The 20,621-nt window shown below is 33.5% G+C and overlaps 1 protein-coding gene and 1 long non-coding RNA gene across 3 annotated transcripts; one reads left to right on the forward strand and one right to left on the reverse strand.

Annotated features, from left to right (window-relative positions):
• LOC109360390 (E3 ubiquitin-protein ligase RNF4-like) lies at nucleotides 14,504–19,182 on the reverse strand. 2 transcript variants are annotated; one of them, XM_019605256.1, is made up of 5 exons: nucleotides 18,918–19,182; nucleotides 18,617–18,671; nucleotides 17,354–17,469; nucleotides 15,811–16,034; nucleotides 14,504–14,726 (listed from the first exon to the last, which is right to left on the reverse strand). In XM_019605256.1, exons 1-4 carry the CDS (start codon nucleotides 19,095–19,097, stop codon nucleotides 15,813–15,815), a joined length of 573 nt encoding a protein of 190 aa, XP_019460801.1. In that variant the 5' UTR covers nucleotides 19,098–19,182; the 3' UTR covers nucleotides 14,504–14,726; nucleotides 15,811–15,812. The 2 variants fall into 2 exon arrangements, with proteins under 2 accessions (XP_019460801.1, XP_019460802.1); XM_019605257.1 differs by lacking the exon at nucleotides 14,504–14,726 and having other exon boundaries at nucleotides 18,918–18,989; nucleotides 19,026–19,141.
• On the forward strand, nucleotides 14,717–20,396 carry LOC109360392. The gene is made up of 3 exons (XR_002109170.1): nucleotides 14,717–14,801; nucleotides 14,904–14,905; nucleotides 20,385–20,396. It is a non-coding gene; the product is annotated as an uncharacterized LOC109360392 (long non-coding RNA).

Here is a 20,621-nt window from a genome sequence, read left to right on the forward strand (position 1 = left end):
AGGTTGGGCCGATCATATAAATGAATGATTAAAATATTTAATTGGCTAACCTCGATTAGTGTACATACTCATTATAAGGGTGGTGACTCCCTCGCAACATTCGTCCTATGAGCCAGAGGAGGAGATGGCAGTAGAGGAAGAGGAGCCAACAATTGAAGATGATGACTGCATTTGATCAACATTGAGGACTCCATTGAAGTTATCAACCTCTCCTCTGACTCGGAAATAGAGAAGGACCCAAGCGAGTGTTCCAGAACATCCGCAGATGCTGGGGCTAGCCGCAAGGAGTTGTTTCCCTTTCTATTTTGCTTTTTGATTTTGGTATTTGTGTAGGTTATTTACTTTGGGAGTAGTTTTATTTGGACGACGATTAGAATTTTGCCTTGTACTTCGTACTAATATTTTCTAATATTATAATAAAGTATTATTCAAAGTTATATTGAGTTATTTATGGTTACCATTATGTAATGATTTTTGATTTTCCGCATTGTATGTTACTTAAAGTGATGTTCCGAAAATGAAACGAATATAAGGAAATAAATTTTATATGGCTTCATTGTTCAAAAAAAATTACCCATTTTTGAGCAAGATTGTTGGAGTAATTTTCGAAGTGTTACAGATTACCCACTAGTTGTAATCGATTATTGAGTGTGAATGCATCAGATTTCATATTTCAAAATGAAAAGTTTTCATTCCAAACGAAATGTCTTCACTCCAATCCATTCCTACCTTTTCGTAGAGGCACTATGGGTGATTGGAAAGTATATTTAAAGGCATTGAGTCTCACAACACAAACACACAACTCTCATACAAATTTCAAAAGCTCTTACTCACATTCTGAAATTATTTTCTGCACTTTTGGCAACTAGTTCTTAAACTTTCAAAGTTGATTTTCCTGAAGTTGCTTAAAGTAAAGTGTTTCAAGTTTACCAACTTATGAAGAGCATTATTACTAAGTATACAAAATATTTGATTGGATTGCAAGTTACATTACTTTCAAACTTGTAAAAGGCAATTCCGCCATTGTTCAACATTCTTCATTATTATAATATTTTCTTTCACAAGGGGATTAGGGAGTGTGTAAGGTACATAGAGATCTCGGGGTGAGATATTGTAATTGCAACTCATAATCTTTAGTGGAAAAATCTCTTGTGCTGCAAGAGTACTGGACGTAGCCTTCGGTGGACAAGAAGGTGAACCAATATAAAAATCCTTGTGTATTCTCTTCTCTCTTATCTCTTCGATTATTTATTTGGTTAATTCCTGCATATATTTTCCACTACACTTTAACTCTTGATTTTGCAGAAAAAGTAACCATAATTTTAAGTCAACTAATTCACCCCCCCCCCTCTTAGTTGCAATCTCATTTTTACAATTGGCACCAGAGCTATTTTTGACTAAGATATTCTCAAATCTAATCTTATATCAAAGATGGTCTCAAGATCATTCCTAAGAGAAGATTCCAACATCAACCACCCTCCAAGCTTTGTTGCAGAGTGTTATGACTTTTGGAAAATCAGAATGAGGATATTCATAGAATCTCAAGACTTGGACGTATGGAATGCAATTGAAGAAGGACCATATGAACCATTCACTGTAATCAATAGCGTAAGAGAAGTAAAGCCCAAATCTTCATGGAATGATGAAGATAAAAAGAAGGTGCAGTATGATCTTAGAGCAAAGAACATCCTCACATCAGCACTTGGCATAGACGAGTTCTTCAGAGTATCAAACTGCAAATCTGCCAAAGAAATGTAGGATACTCTAGAGACAATACATGAATTAATAGAGGAGGTAAAGAGATTAAGACTCAACACTCTTTCCCAGAAATACGAAATGTTTCATATGAAACCTAGAGAGAAAATTATTGATCTTCAAAAGAGGTTTACTCATCTTACAAATCACCTTATTGCTCTTGGTAAGGTACTATCAAACAGTGACTTAAACTTGAAGGTTCTAAGATTACTCACCAGAACATGGCAACCCAAGGTAACGACCATTTCTAAAAAGAAAAATTATCGAAAATGTCTTTGGCTGCTTTGTTTGGTAAATTGCAGGAACATGAATTAGAACTCAACCAACTTTACCAACAAGAAGAGCAAGAAAAGAAAAAGAAGAATATTTCTCTCAAGGTAAAAGTAGACAAATATGAATCATCAGAAGATGAATCTGAGAAGGAAGAGATGGAAGATATGAGTCTTCTTGTAAAGAAGTTCAACAAGCTCCTTAAAAGGAACAAGAGTGGAAAAACTGGACAAATAAGGAAATTCACCAAGAACAACAACTCCTCCACTTCAAACCAAAATTTCACATGTTTCGAATGTGGCAAGCCTGAAAATATGAAGATGGACTGTCCAAACTTGAAAACGAACTCCTTCAAAGGGAAGAACGAAATGAGGACTGGACAGAGAGCCTACATTGCTTGGGAAGTTAATGATACCAGTTCTGCTTATAAACAAGAAAATGAAGAACAAGCACATCTTTCCTCGATGGCATCTCCTCATTCTAATGACGAAGAGGAAAATTTGAGAGCCGCCTGCAACTTATGGTACTTGGATAGCGGCTGCTCAAAACACATGACAGGCAATAGAAACAAATTCTCTATCCTCACTCCAAGGGACAAAGGCTATGTCAAATATGGTGATAACAAGGGATTGGCAAGCTACCCTCAACAACTATAGAAGGTGTATTTTTTGTTGAAGTATTCAAGCACAACCTACTAAGTATAAGTCAATTATGTGACAAAGGCTTTCATGTGACATTCTACACATATAAGTGCATCATCGAAAGTAAGAATTCTCAAAACTCTAAACTCATTGGTAAGAGGATAAATAATATATCTATGATTGACATAGACTCTTCCTTACCAATAACATGTTTAGTTACAAATGATAATCATCATGCATGGCTTTGGCATATGAGAATTGCTCATATACATATGGACCATTTGAATAAACTCATTAAGAAAGACTTAGTTGTTGATTTATCCAAAATGAAGTTTGTTAAAGACAAACTAAGTAATGCTTATCAAATTGGCAAACAAACAAAAACTTATTTTAAACCTAAGCATATCGTTTCTTCCGATAGACCATTGCAGTTACTACACATGGACTTATTTGGCCCCTCAAGGACAAAAAGTATGGTGGTAACTATTATGCTCTTGTTAGAGTAGATGATTTTTCGAGATATACTTGGACTCTATTCTTAGTTCATAAGAATGAGGCATTCAAAGCCTTTAGCATTTATGTTAAAAGAGTTCAGAATGAAAAATCACTAAAAATCGCTGCTATAAGAAGTGATCATGGGAGAGAATTTCAAAACTCTTCATTTGAAGAATTATGTGATGATCTTGGTATCAATCACAATTTTTGTGCTCCTAGAACACCACAACAAAATGGTGTTGTAGAGAGAAAGAATCGCTCTTTAGAAGAACTGGCTCATACAATGTTGAATAAAACTAACCTCCCAAAATATTTCTAGGGTGATTCGATAAGTATTGCATGTTATCTTTCAAGCCGAGTTCTTATAAGACCAATTATTAAGAAAACCCCCTATGAACTCTTGAAAGGTAGAAACCCAAACATTTCTCATTTGCATGTATTTGGTTGTAAATGCTTTGTTTTAAATAATGGTAAGGATAACTTAGGCAAGTTTGATACAAAAGTTGATGAATGTATCTTTCTAGGCTACTCTCGTACGAGTAAAGCTTATAGAGTTTTTAATAAAAGAACTCTAGCCATGGAAGAATCTGTTCATGTATCTTTTGATGAAACCAATCCTACTATAAAGGATGGGTTAACCTTTGATGAAGAGGACTTGCCAAGTTCTCATGCTAAAGAAATTTCTATAAATGATTCTACAACTAATTCTGAGTATTTGAAAATAGATGATGATCTATCTCATCAAGAAGAGCATATTCACTCTGATTTACCAAAATAATGGAAAACATATCGAGATCATCCTATTGACAACATCATTAGTGATATAAGTAAGGGTGTCATTACCTGTTTAATGCTAGAAAATGCTTCTCTAAATATGGCCTTCGTTTCTCAATTAGATCCCAACAAGATTGATAATGCAATCGAGGATGAACATTGGATTCTTGCGATGTAAGAAGATTTAAACCATTTTGTGAGAAATGAAGTTTGGGAACTTGTTCCTAGACCTAAAAATAGGCATGTTATAGGAACCCGTTGGGTATTTCGAAATAAATCCGATGAAAATGGCATTATTGTTAGAAATAAAGCTAAACTAGTAGCCCAAGGATACAATTATGAAACATGCGCTTCGATTGTTAGACTTGAAGCTATTAGGCTATTACTTGCATATGCTTGTTCTTTAAATTTTCAGCTATATCAAATAGACGTAAAGAGTGCTTTTATAAATGGATATATTCAAGAAGTGTTTGTAGAACAACCTCCTGGTTTTGAATATTACAAACATCCTTATCATGTTTACAAATTAAAGAAAGCTCTCTATGGCTTGAAGTAAGCTCCACGAGCATGTTATGATCGTCTAATCAATTTTTTACTTGAAAAAGGATTCACCAAAGGGAAGGTCGACACTACACTCTTTATAAAGAAAATAAATTATCATACTCTTCTTGTCCAAATTTATGTAGATGATATTATTTTTGGTTCTACTAATGAAGTTTTGTGTAGTGATTTTGGCAAAATGATGCAAGGAAAGTTTGAAATTTCCATGATGGGGAAGTTGAATTCCTTCCTTGGATTACAAATCAAACAACTTGATAATGGCATTTTTGTAAGTCTATCCAAGTATTGCAAGATTTGCTGAAAAGATTCGATGTGAATGATTGCAAGCCAATAGCTACTCATGTGGGATCTAGTATGTACATCGATATAGTCGAAGCTAGAAAATGCATTGAAATACCAAAATATCGAGGTATGATTGGATCTCTTTTATATTTAACTGTCAGTAGACCTGATATCATGTTGAGTGTATGTTCGTGTGCTTGCTATCAATCTAAACCAAAAGAATCACACTTAGTTGTTGTTAAGAGAATCATGAAATATCTTAAAGGCATAACTGACGTTGGGCTGTGATATCTAAAAGGAAGTATATTTGATTTGGTTGGTTATTCGGATTCAGATTTTTCTGGATGCAAAACTGAGAGGAAAAGTACAAGTGATACTTGTCATATTTTAAGAAATGCTTTAGTCTCTTGGTCTTGTAAGAAATAAGCATGTTTTGCCATAAGCACTGTTGTAGTTGAATATATAGCAGCAGATAGTTGTTGTGCCCAAGTATTGTGGCTTAAACAACAATTACGAGATTATGGCTTAGACTTAGGTTGCACTCCTCTAAAATGTGACATTACCAATGCTATAAACCTCACATAGAATCCATTTATGCATTCTAGAATCAAACACATAGATATAAGGAATCACTTCCTTAGGGACCATGTCTAAAAGAAAGATGTGACTGTAGAATTTGTTGATAATCATAACCAACTAGTAGATATTTTCACTATACCCATGGCTAAAGAACCTTTTTATAAAATTAGACGAGAATTAGACATTCTTGATTAAGCGTACCTAACATAAGTTGATTATATGATTGTATGTGTGCTTCATTATGTTTATCTCATGCCTACTTGTACTTAAAAGTGTTTATTTATGTTTAAAAATTTCAAATATTGGGTTAAAAATCATTTTTATAACATAATTTTGCCTAAAAATAAGTTTTTCTGGGGTCAGTAATTGATTACACCAGAGAGTAATCGCTTACAGGGTTGAACAGCGTATTTCAGTAACTAATTACTCAAAGTGTGTAATCGATTACTCAAAGCTATTGTTTGAAAATTTTAATTTTTTTAATTTCAGTAGCCAATTACTCAAAATGAATAACTGATTACTCTGTGCAGTTATATATGTGATTTTTCTGCTTTTTTTTAATTTTTTTCAAACTCATCTTCTTCCTCAACTCGTGTTCTCTCGTGCTCAACCCTCTCAAGCTCTAAAACCTTCGTTTTTGATCCGTTTTGAGTGATTTTTGTGTCTATTCATATCATATTTTCAATTCTAAACACTTCTACACCATCATTTTCGTGTTTAGTGGCTTAAATAAAAAAAAATCAAATCTCCAAAACCCAAAAACCTAAAAAATCAAAAACCTTAATCTATGGCTTCCTCTTCTAGATCAAAGAAGCAACGCACAAATGTGACTCAAAGGAACCAAGGAACTTCATCTTCGGAGTCTAACCCTCTGGATTTGACAAGACTCCTTGCTAATGATGAGCAACGTAAAGTCTTTGAGGAGCACTTTCATGGTCGAGTCATCTTCACTCCGAAATATGGTAATGTAGGAAACTTTGAATTTGAAAATTTTCTTTTTCCTTATCTTTTACGGCAACAAAATCTTTTTGACTTTTTCTGTGAAACTAATGTCATTTATCCTGAACTTATTCGAGTATTTTACTACAACATGAACTTTCGGAAAAATCATCTTACTTCGTATGTGAAAGGAAAAGACATTGTTTTGGATTTGAAAACTTTTAGTTCATTGTTCTGTAACATACCCTATCAAGGTAGCATAACAGGTTTCGGCCTTGTATGTGAATGGGATAATTATGATCGAAAGGATTTCTACCACTCTCTGTGTAGAATTTCTAAAGAGAAAATAGAAATGCATAAGCAACAGGGCTTTGGTGAGACTGTTAAAAATAGAGATATCCTATATGCTAGACATTTCAAACTTGAAGATCGTTTGCTTTATTATTTTCTGAGCTATATCATTTTACCAAAAGTTTCAAACCATTCTCAAATTACTGACATAGAAATCCAATTGATGTACGCTATGAAATTTAACAATAAAATCAATTGGACTCAGATGATAATGAGACAAATGTGGAATGTTCAAGGAACTCAAAGCCCCTTGCCCTATGAAATTTCCTAACCAATATTCTTGACCATTTCGGTGTTTCTACAAATGGTGAAACCAAGGTTGCTCTAAATCTTCGCGAAAGCAAGATTGATGTGGAAGTTGTCCACAAAATGGGTTTCTCCATAGATCCTATTGACCGCCGCATTTATAAGCATTGACCTGATAGACCCAATGCACTTGTTGATCAACCAGAAACTACCAATCCTAACTCTCCTGAACCTCAACCTTCTGAGTTTCATGCTCAATCTTCCACATCTGTTGGCATGCCTTCAAATCAGATGCTTATGGACGAGTTTCTTTCTCTTCGAGGCTACATCACTAACCGAATGGATGCCTATGATACTCAGAATCAACTAATCCAGTTTGAACTTCATCGTATTTCTTCTAAGCTGAGTAGCATGGACGTTGATGAAGACAACTCTAAGCCTGAGTCTTAGATTGTGTCTAGGATTTCTGTTTGTTTTGATACAATTTTCTGAACAATTTACTGATTTTCTGGTTGTAATCATTTCATATCCTCGGACAAAATTTGCTTTTTGTTGTTGTTTCTTGTGAACAAATATCTGAACATCTATGTTTTATGATATGCATTGTGATGTTTATTTTATATCTTATGAATATATATATTGTGCTGGAAACTCTTGACTTTTCTAATTTTTGATAAAGTCAAAAGGGGGAGAAAATTTAGGAGAGTGTATTTTCTGTTTCAAATCTTTCAGACACATAACTCCAAATGAAAGGGAGAGCATACAAAATAGGGGAAGCATACTCAAGTCATCTTAACATATCTCAAAGTATGCTGCTATCAGAAAACCACATTGTTCAAGACAAATTAGTCTAAGTCTAAATAGGTACTTATATCTTATACTCTTGAATACACAATAGTAGTAATGTTCAAACTATTTTTAAAATAAAATTTAAACACTTCAAAATACTTAAAACAACTTTCAAAAATAGTGTGTAACGGGTTACTGCATCTAAGTAACACGTTACGTGTGTGAGAAATAAGTTATCCAACTTAAAACTGATCAGAGTAATACATTAGTGTCTTTGAGTAACATATTACCAAATTTAATAAAGCTGAGTAACCGATTACCCACTTGTTGTAATCGATTACTCTAAATCGAATTTAAATGCCTAGTGGATAGAACGTTTGGGTAATCGATTAACCACTGGTTGTAATCAATTACTGAGTGTTGTTGCATCAGATTTCAGATTTCAAAATGAAAGGTTTTCATTCCAAATGAAATGTATTCACTCCAATCTATTCCTACCTTTTCGTAGAGGCACTATGGGTGATTAGAAAGTCTATTTAAAGGTATTGAATCTCACAACACAAACACACAACTCTCATACAAATTTCAAAAGCTCTTACTCACATTCTGAAATTATTTTCTGCACTTTTGGCAACTAGTTCTTAAACTTTCAAAGTTGATTTTTCTGAAGTTGCTTAAAGTAAAGTGTTTCAAGTTTACCAACTTATGAATAGCATTATTACTAAGTATACAAAAAAGTTGATTGGATTGCAAGTTACATTACTTTCAAACTTGTAAAAGGCAATTCCGCCATTGTTCAACATTCTTCATTATTATTGCAGAATACTTTCTTTCACAAGGGTGTGATAAGAAAGGGGATTAGAATCACTTGAAATTTTTTTTCCAAGAGTGAATAAGGATTAGGGAGTGTGTAAGATACATAGAGATCTCGGGGTGAGATATTCTAATTGCAACTCATAATCTTTAGTGGAAAAATCTCTTGTGTTGCAAGAGTACTTGACATAGCCTTCGGTAGACAAGAAGGTGAACTAGTATAAAAATCCTTGTGTATTCTCTTCTCCCTTATCTCTTTGATTATTTATTTGGTTAATTTCTGCATATATTTTTCGCTGCACTTTAACTCTTGATTTTGTAGAAAAGGTGACCATAATTTTAAGTCAACTAATTCACCCCCCTCCCCCTCTTAGTTACAATCTCATTCTTACAAATAGCACCCTTGACCTCAAGGGTGAAATTTTGGAAACTTTTGAAGCAAATTATAATAGAACTCCCATGTGGCTAGTTCTTGAGGGTGATCCTTCCACTTCACCAGAACCTTAGTAGCAGCAAGTCTTCCTCTTTTCAGCATTTTTCTATCTAAAATAGCTTTAGGTTCATTGCTAGGAATAGACAAGTCTTGTATTGTAGGCAACATATGCAGAGAATCGATCTTTGGATCATGGCAAAGTTTCAATTAGGATACATGAAATACATTATGTATGTCAATTGAAGCAAGAAGGTCAAGTGGATAGGCTACTGCACCAATTCGATATGGTACCTTGTAAGGTCCATAGAATTTAGGTACAAGCTTGTGATGTGGTTGGTTATAGATGGAAGATTTTCTTTAAGGTTAGAGCTTGAGATAAACAAAATCGCCAATGACAAAAAATTATGTCACTTCTATGTTTATTAGCGTGTTGTGACATCGGGTTTTGATCCCTCAATAAATGGAATTTCAAGAATTGAATAATAGTCTCCCTTGTACTCAGAGTCCTCTCCATAGCTATAGTAACCGCCTCTCCTGAAAGATAAGGAAGATGTATTGGAGGGGGTTGATCATATACCACCTCAAAGGGAGTAGTGTGAATTGAAGAATGACAACTGGTATTATACCACTACTCTGCTAGAGAGAGCCACTTGGACCATCTGGAAGGTTTTTTAGTACACATATACCTAAAGTATGTTTCAAGATACTTGTTAACAATGTTTGTCTAGCCGTCTGGTTGTGGATGATATGCAGTAGACTAGTTGAGTGAAACTCCTTGCAATTGGAAAAGTTTACTCCAAACCTTACTAACAAAATGAGGTCTCTATCACTAGTAATTGTGTAAGGCAAGCCATGTAGCTTAAATATGTTATCCGAAATAGTTGAGCCACATCAAGTGATGTGTACGGGTGAGAGAGGGCAATGAAATGTACATAATTGCTTAATATATCTACCACCACAAACATAACTTGTTTACCCAATGAAGTATATTACCCCTCAATAAAGTCCATATTAATGGCATCCCATATTCCATCAGGAATGGGTGAAGGTTGGGGAAGTCCTGGACATGCAGTAAGGTCGGGCTTACACCTTTGACACACATCACAAATTCTAACATAATGTTGGATGTCCTTGCTCATCCCATTCCAATAAAAAAAGACTTGATTCTAGATGTTGTGACGTCTCTTCCAGAATGACCTGCATATGGAGAATCATGCAACCATTGCAGAATTATCTTCATTACTTCAAGATCCAGTCCAACCACCAGCTTTCCCTTTCTTCTCAATTTTGCCTTATGCCAAGTAAATTTGGGATGTGAGTTGTTGTTTTGTTGTAGTTCAGAAATCAACATTTGTAGAGAAATATCTTTAGTCCAAGAAGCTTTAATTTTATCTAGCAAGCCTTCCTGGGCATTATTTAGCATCATCAGCAACAACTTAGCTCTAGTTTTTCTTAACAAATCTTTGGTAATAGCCCGCAAGACCTAAGAACCTTCTCGATCGTTTGGTGGTAGTGGGTATAGGCCAAGTAGCAACAACTTGGATTTTTGTGGATAAGTGAACACTCCATCCTTTGTTATGAAATGATCAAGGTATTCAATCTTATGGGTGGCAAAGAAACATTTTTTCCTCCTTAGGTTCAATTTGTGTTCTCTAAGAGTTTGAAACACTTGGACAAGGTGGATCACATGGTCCTGTAATGAAGTGTTGTACACTAATATGTCATAAAAAATATAATTACAAATTTCCCTAAAAAAGAATGGAAATTTTGTTCATCAATGACTAAAAAGAGGTTGGTGCATTAGTGAGCCCAAATGGCATCACTAAATATACAAAATGACCAACATGAGTTTTGAACGTCATTTTGTACTCTTCTTCGAGCTCCAATCTCATTTGGTGGTACCTGGGGTGTAAGTCCAACTTGAAATAAAGTGCGGATCCACCTAACTCATCCATTAAATCCCAAATTAATAGTATGGAAAATTTATCCTTGACTGTTTGTTGATTTAACCTCCTGTAATCTACACAAAGTCTCCATTTTCCTCTCTTTTTCCTGACCAGCACCATAGGAAAATCAAAAGGACTATTACTATGTTGAGTCCATCATTTTTCCATCATTTCGCCCGCTAAATATTCAACTACATATTTCTAAATTGAAGAATACATATAGAGTCTGAGGCTAGTTGGATTTGTTCCCTCTTTTAGGGGTATTCTGTGGTCAAAACCAGGTCTGGTAGGCGGTAATTCTGTTAGGTTGTTGAATATATCAGCATAAGTATTAAGAATTTTAACAATTTCTAGAGGTATTTCTTCAGCAGAGTTCAGAGTGTAACAAAATGAATCTCTAGGTTGAATACTTAACATATTTATACTAAGATAACATAGTTGACCCATTGCTGCAAAGTTTGGTTGAGAGACTTATTGCTGATAAGTTTGAGTTCTAACTGTTTTGCACCTCTCAGTACCCTTAAACTTGAATTCCATCTTTAGCTCATTGAAATCCCATAGTATGGTCTAAGTGACTTGAGAAAAGGAATTCTCAAAATCATATCATTAAAACCAAGGGGCAACACCACCGCATTAGTCGTGAAAGTAGTCTATTGGAGTTGATAAGTAAAACCTCTCCAAATGTATTGAGCTTGAATTTTATTTCCTCCACCAGTTGTCACCATCATTGGAGTCATAGGTTCCAATTTACAGCCCAACCTCTTAGCCTCCAAGTCTAAAAAATTATCAGTGCTCTCACTGTCCAACAAAAATTGTAAACACTTCCTATTGTGAGAACCACAAACTTTAGTAGTTTTATAAGAGGGTAAACCAGATAAAGCATGTAGAGACAATTGCATATCCTCAACCTGAGCATTCTCAACACCTATAGTGTTATTATCATCACTGGCCTCATTTTCTTCAGCTTGGGAATCATCCTCATCTACTTCTATGACAAACAGTTGAGCTTTCCTATGATTCAGGTGGTGCCTAAGGGTGAAGGCTTCATCACAAAACATACAAAGACCCTTGGCTTTCCTTTCAGACATCTCGGCCGGTGAGAAGGTTCAGGGTGTTTTCTGGATTAAGGGTTTTGTGATTGTTGGGGAATATGGTGTGGGGTTACTTTTGTTTGGTGTTTTAGGACTAGGATGTGTGTATTTGTTAATTTAGATGATAGGCTTGTTAGAAAATCGATTTACATTATTAGATGATAGTCTATATGCTTCATGAAACTTGGCTAATCTACCAACATGAACAACAGATGTGGGATGGAACATACACACATGCATCTGAGCTGTATTTTCTAATCCAGCTATCTGAGAGAGAATGATGTTATATTTCATTCTTTATGTGTGTGCATTCTATAAGATACTTGATACTCATCTAAACATGTTTTATCAACAAAAAAAAAAACAGTTCATGTTTCAATTATATTTTTAATAAAATAATATAAACATCTTCAAACATCATTCCCTCTCTTATATTCTAGTAATGGAGAGAAAATATGAATTTTCACATCTAGTTGAAAGCAACATTAAACAAGCGCGCGATAAGTGAATATAGTAAAAACCCAAAATGTCTCATGGGTTCATTTAGTAGAGTTGTGTCCTTACATAAAATATGAGTACTTGGTTAAAATTAAGGTTGTGCTCTCCTCCATTAAAAAGGTATAAACCCAAAATAATTGGCACATAAACTCAATAAAGAAAATAATTTGACTATAACACAGTTTATGAAGTAACCATATTTCAATATTTTTTACATATCCATATATGATACACATCTTATATTAATCTTTCTGAATTAGCTCATTGATATGTATCTATAAAATATCAAAATTACTTTTTGAAAAATCAATAGATTAAAAATCTGAATATTTTCTGTATTATTCTCCGATACTCTTAAAGTGTTTTTGTGAGACATCCCAAACAACCAAAGTATCATACAAGAACATTCTGAGAGAAAGGGACATAAAAACATAATACTCAATCAATTAAGCAGAAGAGATAAATGTAATTTTCAATCTATCAAATAGACTTATAATAAGAGAAAATGAACAAAATATATTGATTGCATGAAGAAGGATGAGGAAATACAGATGCATAATGATGATCATAAATTTAAAAGTTCAATATTATTCCTATTTGTGGACACTGATCAATGATTTCTTGTGACAATATTATATTATATTTTATATTTTATGCACATATTATATATATATATATATATATCTTAAAAATATGGTGAATATTTAGAACATGTATCATTGTATCTGATCAGTGTTGTTAAAACCGTACCGGTTATCAAACCGGTCAGGGTACTGGTATAGTGGTACAGTGGTTCAACCAGTGGTTCAGTAATTAAACCGCATGCCGGTTAAACCGGACATACCTACTTATATTTATATATATATAAACCTATAACAAAAAAATTCAAATAGGTAGATACTCAAATTTATAATTCATATTTATAATCTACTCAAAATTCACATAAATAAACAACTTTAAGTCTTTAACAAATTCAAAGTCTAAATTAAAAAACATATACCAATCCAAAAGTATCACTTAACAACCACAAAATATAAATAAATGACATAACTTCACAACTCACTCTATAAAACAAATAAATTTAGAGTTTTAACATTTAACATCAATGAGTCAAAATTGTCTTATATGAATATTATACTTTTCTACTAAATTCTATCTTCAGACAGTACTCCAAGATTACACAAATGTCACTGAGATTACACACGAATGTTAGAAACCAAAATGTGTAATCTAAGTATGTCTTGGAAGCATGTGTCTTGAAGTGTTGAAGAATGGTTGGAAAGATGGGTCGCCCTTGTAATGTGTTTTTAAGTTTTTTTAAAAAAAAATATATATATATGTATAAACTGACCGGTTTAGTAAAATACCGGCCAATTCACCGATTCTGACCGGTTTTGACCGGTTTTGACCGGTTTTTGACCGGTTTTGATACTTGACCGGTTCAACACCTGTACGGTACCGGTTAGGGGACCGGTTCACCGGTTGAACCGGCCGGTACGATACGGTTTTAATAACTATGTATCTAATACATTTCATATCCAATACTCATATCGGGACGAGTGCTTCATAAGGCCCAATAACATGACTAAAAGAATTAGGAAGGGTGGATAAATGATTATGTGTAAAGATGTTACTGCTGTCTTTTATTACATTTAATTCAAATAGAATAAAGTATTTTCTCATACCAACAAATAATTTATCTCTTTCAACCAATAAAAGTATGACACATGTACTATTTTGTTTAGTCCTAAAAATATCTTAATAGAAAATGATTAAATATGACACGTGATGATTTTAATAGTTGGATAAGATAACTTATCTCCTTATACCAGAAGATACTTTATTTTCTAATTCAAATTATTAAGATGAAGACAAGTGTATAGCCCTTATCTCCTTTTAGAGTTTATCTTCTTGTATTTAAGTTGGAGTAATGAAGAATCTAGAGCATTTCTTAATTTCTTTTTTTCTGTTAAAATTTATTTTAATTACCCCTTTTGTAAAGCATCCTACCATAGAACTTCAGAAATTGCATAATAACTCATTACTTCAAACCTCTCCACTAAGAACAAAGTCAAGGAATCCTATATTCCTACCAGTAAATCTACATAAACAAATCCCTTGAGCCAAGATTTTGACAGGTTCATATTAATGAGCTCTGAAGCCCCATTGTTTTACTAATAAGTCAAAGAGAAAGAGAGTTGGGCGCACTTTTTTTGGACCTATCATCCAACTAGTATAGTTTTTCATTGCTGCATACAGTTCATTGTTATAGATAGGATTATGAACAATGTTGCAAAAGGAAACTGAGCAAAGAATTGTATCAGCCAAGCATCTCCATGTGACAGATCAATGAGGAGAATTAGCTACCTAAAAACAATAAGCATCTGTTAAAAAAATAAAAGCTACCCACTGCATGAGGCTCACAGTCTGGCAAGGTTAGATGTACGCAATTTTAAATATCACAATGTAAAAGAAGTCTTCAATTTAGTCCCTTACATGTATAATCCTTTTTGGTTTAGTCTCTACCATCACTTGTTATTATAGTACCAGAAGTCTAGGAATGAAATTACCTTAAAGTATGGAATCAAATTGAAAAAAAATATCATGTATAAAAACCAAAACTATATTGTAACCTGTATTTTATTCTTTATATGTGATACTCATTTTGATTTGGTCACTACAATTCACTGCGTTATAATTTCAATAGACGGTTTAAAACCGTAATAACTATACATAAAGAGTGCTGCTAGATTCTCACCTAGTAGGATATAGGTGCTGGATTGAAAACATTTCATATAGGAATCAAAAGTATATTGCAACTTTTTTTCATTTTATGTAGCCTTATAATGAAACAATTTTAACAAGGTATTGCCTGGCTCACAGAAGCAAGCTTGTTCATTTGGAAAAAAATTACAACATGCATCACCATCAATTTACACTGCACCCCATTTTCATGCTCTACAATACTTATTTTCCTCCTCTAATATCTCTAGCACCTGTTCTTTTGCCTCTAATATTTAGTTTTCTCCCTAGACCTCCTTTATTGTGTACACACAAAAACTAGTTAAGAAAAAGTTAACTGGGAAGTAAAAAAAGGTTGGCCCGATGCACGTGGCTCCCGCTTCTGCAAGGGGAAAAGTTGTTTCTAGGATTTGAATCCGTACCCATGGTTACTAAGCAACAATCTTACCGTTGTGTCAAGCTCACTCTCTTTAACTGTGAAGTAATGGTGGCTAATTTTAATACACCTACTACATATTACATATTACATCTAGAAACTAAAGATGACATAAGAGCACTTAAGGTCTGAAGCTACTTTATTAAAGATTCAGAGATTTTGGCCATACCTTCAACTAGTAGATGGAAGAAACACCCTTATGAGCTCTCTCACAGTAATTTTTTTTCTGCAGGTAGGGCATTTAGCTTGTACAGTTATTGCAGCTCTAATGCATTTGTTGCAGAAAATATGACCACATTTTGTTGAAACTGGTTCTATCAAAGGTCCTATACATATTGGGCAGTTAAAGACAGGATCCTTAGGAGTTTCGGATGACTTTCTAGCATTTTCCTTCTGCATAAGAATATTATAGTCAGCAATTTGAACTCCATAAGCTATCTATTTGTTTGAGGCAGTGGCAAAACATAAATGATGGATAAAAAATAAATTCTAATATAGGCAACTTGGAAAATTTGTGGTTTCCAAGCAGTAAGGCACAACATGCTAGAAGAATAAAACAAAATCATGAAAATCAGGGTATTGTGAAAAGCATAGACATATAAGGATCTACAGGTTCCTATGATATAATAAAAGAATGGACAAAATGTGGTTACATTTTACCAACAAAAAAAATCCATTTATATTGAAATATTGAACTGATGTACCAGCAACATAATGAAATTGTGCAACAATATCAGACAGCAGAGTTTGCAAGTTTCATTTCATGCATGACAATGGCCTTCATACACCTAAACCCAATACAAAATCAGAATTGCAGATAAAGCATTTAAATAGCCATCAAGGCCAACCAAAACAAACAAAAGAGGGCAAAGACATCAAATTGCAACTTGTCAGCCTTGACCAAACTCACAAACTCAAGAAATTTATTAGAATGTGAAGAAAAGATCAAAAGACCAAAAGTAACCTTCAAGCTTTCCTTGGTCTTTCTCTACCTGATCTATCTTTTTTAATATCACCTATTTGTATAAGGCTTCTATGGTATTATACTCACATGACCAAATCATCTCAGACAAGACTCTCTCATCTTTTACTAAGTGCTAGCTGCTAGGTGGTGCAATTGAAACACAATTCTCTCATTTTGATTGAGAACCGCGAATTGGTTCTCACATACCAATTCGTAGTTTTTTGCGAACTAGTTCCCTTTAAGGAAGGGACCGGATTTTTACTTACAGATTAAGTAAAAGAAAAGATGAATAATTGATAATGTACACTCATTTATATGAATGAGTTACAACAAACAAAAAAGAATTTTATCCTTGTATATTTCTCTCATGGTGAAACAAAAGTTGATTCAAACCTACAAGAAGCAGCACTATAAATGACTGTGTAGAGAGTTATAGAAATCCTACTAAATATACCCCTAGCGTACCGGTATTTGATAGGGTAACATATCACTTACCATGCACCTGCACGTGTACCAAAGAGAACCACGTATCATGTGACTACAGGTGGTACTCAACTTTCTCTCTAGTACACCCATTCATGGTTTTATATTTTTTGTATATCCACTCATTCATGACAGTAAAAAACATTTTCATCTCCCCAACATCAATATATATACACACATATCAGGTAGAATTCATATAGCAAAACAAAGGGAAAAGAATCAAGGAAAATAAAACAATAAGGCATGTATTGAGGAATTTTATTACCGTAGAACTGCTACTGTCTTCCAAATTTACATAATGATCACAATTTATAATTGTTTGGTTTGCGGAACCTCTTCTGCGTCTATTGCTAATATTATTAGTTACGCCAGTCCGGTCTTCTGCAATAATCATGAGCAACAGATACATTAAACTAACAATAATACTACAGACCATATCAGGACAGGGACATTATATATAATATCAGACACACTATAATATCATACACACTACATAATTTTTGTTCCTATAATTTTATGTTTATCTGTTACTAAATAATGAAGATAGAATAGAAGAGTCAAAAATATAAAGACATGGGTCAACTCTTTTACTAACAAAATATAACATTCATATCCCTGCTTATAAATATCAACTTCTTTACAAATTTGTTAAGCATCTAGTTTGAATTTCTTCCCTTAAATATGGTTCTTCATTCGTAAAAACTTTTAATAGTTTCCAAACAAGTTTCACTATATTGTCCACTGGATTGATTTAGCAATTTAAAAAATCGGCGGATGATGATCAAATCCTATACCTAGAGTTCTAAATGATCTTTTATATACTTCCCTTATTGGGGAGCTTGTATGCTTCTTTGCATCCTTCTCTTATTTATGCCATTTCTACATAAATGTCTAAATACATTGCAAATGCCACCTTTGACCAACAATATTATTGATCATAGATCTGAGACAAACCAGATAATGTTGTTGAAGGTTATAACTGGCTTCTCTAGGTTAATTCTAAGGTTAGCTCTGCCCATACCTCAGACATAACAACCCGTATTATCAACTTAACTGACATGATTTTCTTCCCGTACGAGTCATGTAAAAACTGCTGCTGAATGACAACAATTATGAACTTCAACCATACATCAAAAGGATCTTCATTTACTATGCCCTAAGCTCATGTAGAAACCTTCACTAGCTACATTATCAGGCTCAAGTGTTGAACTATGTCACTATTGGTCAGGAAAAATAAAATTTAAAATTACTTGACTTAGGGTGGGTGGCCCGGTTCCCATCTTGCGGGTCTAGGGAGGGTCTTACTCTTATAAGTGGAAAAACTATTTCTAAGATTTAAATATATGACTTTCATGTCACAAGGCAAGCTCTCAAATTTGTCCATCCATAAAATTACTTTGACTTAACTATGGATCGAATTTGTCCCACGAGTCAACTCAGTTGGTAGAACTGCTTGACATAAAGTATGAGCACCCGGGTGACTGCACAAAAAAAAATTGAATAAGAAAACAAATAAATAAAATGTTACCTAAATCCACATCTACTATAATCCTCCGACGATTTCTCCTCGAATTGGTCTTAGCCTACAAAATAAAATGAATAAAAAATATTAGGTCAAGATTAAACCAACAAGATATTCATCTAATGGTGTAAGACCGTACTATATCTCTAGTATGACCAAAAGGTCTGAGGTTCAACCCTGAGAGCGCCACTTGTTAGGAGGGTAGATAAGAACCCGAAATGATTAGTTTCTTACTCATTCATAAGTAATCAATAATAAAATGAGTAATGAATGGGTGAAATGAAAGAATAATAAAAGTAGGGTAAACCTGAGCAAAAGTTGTAGGTGAAGATAAAAGAACATCATCATCAACATCATCAAGGGAATCTAAATCAATCGTGGAAACTTGTTGTTGAGTGGAAGGTCCGTCACCGGTAACGGGAGGAGGACGGTTAAGGTCCATAGCTGTATTCCTTAAACGGTAACTTCTCACTGTTCGAGGGCTCATCTATTTATTGTTTATCTTTTTTGTATTCAAATAAGAGAGGTGAATTTTGTCCTGTCCTTATTCGCATGCTTTCTCATAATTAAGAGGTTGTGCATGCTATATTGCTATTTTTAATTATGACATTTTAATACCAACGAAGCGTGGTATATCGAGAATGAGTTCAATTCCTCGGTAGGAGAGGCTATTACAAAAACAAGTGGTTTAAAATTATTTATTTATTTTTTATTTAAAAATAATATAAAATTATGATAATTAAAAATATTTTTTTATCATATGTCATAATCATATTCAACGTTAGACTCTTCAGTATGAGAGAGGATCACCTTCTATCGATAATGGGGAAAGGTTTGTTAGATCTCCTAATTATTAAAAGGTTAAAAATTTTATTTCTGAATGCTATGTTTAGCGGGAGGGACAAATATATCTAAAAAAGATTAGTTCATTAATAAAAACTAAGAAATATATTTGATAATATAAAAAAATAATCAATATAAATTAGGATCTTTCATTTTTGTGTCGGTTCATCTCCTTTCACCTAGAAAGCATTGGGGTGTTCCTTTTTAGATAAATAATCAGTTTTCATATATATGAGATATATACCAAGTTATTCTTGAAGTATATAAATTGATTATTAAATTTATGGCATATTTGATATATCAAATTTATATGATGTGAAAATTTATGTGGGTAGTGTATTTTGATTATATTATCTCATGTATAATGTAACTTTTTGGAAATGACTCAATTAGTGTAACTTTAATGGAAGTCGTGTATGTCACCCATGATTTAAGAAAGTCGTAGACGAGCAATGCGAATCCAGGGGAACTCGTACTTTCGATGCTCGAGTTTCGTTGACGTTCTCTCTCCTGCATGGAACTTATGTCTTCCATGCATGTGTTCCTTAATCGTAGACACCAAAATCGAGTTTCGATGAGTTATGTTCCATTTCTCATTTCTCCTTGTACACGTTAGAGGTTAGTTTTAGGGGTTAGTTTTAGTTAGGGTTTATGGTTTTTGTTGGGGTTTAGGATTTTATTTATATACAAATAAAAGTGATAAATTAAAATAACAAAATCATACTATCAAAATAAGTAGGAATATTTCCATTAATTTTACTAGGAATTGGAAATCATTACATTACAAAAATAAAAAACAATATTAATTTATTACAATTTTTCGGGGTGGTTGGACTCTTAATTATTGTTGTTGACATTGTGTTGTTTGTCTGGTACCACATCTAACAAATTGTGGTTCATCTTCATCTTCCTCGTCATCATCTTCATTAAGACTGAGATGACAACTAAGAGGGAGTGAATTAGTTGTCTTAAATCTATGATAAATTTTTCTACAAATTTCAGAGTTAGTAGTAGCGGAAAAATTATGCAGAAAAATATTAAGTAAATTTAAGAAGAAATGAAGAAGAGAATACACATATTTTTATATTAGTTCACCTTCTTGTCCACCAAAGGTTACATCCAGTACTCTTGTAGCACAAGAGATTTCTTCACTAGATATTAAGAGTAG

Source organism: Lupinus angustifolius, chromosome LG11 (assembly GCF_001865875.1).
Source record: "Lupinus angustifolius cultivar Tanjil chromosome LG11, LupAngTanjil_v1.0, whole genome shotgun sequence".
Lineage (NCBI taxonomy): Eukaryota > Viridiplantae > Streptophyta > Magnoliopsida > Fabales > Fabaceae > Lupinus > Lupinus angustifolius.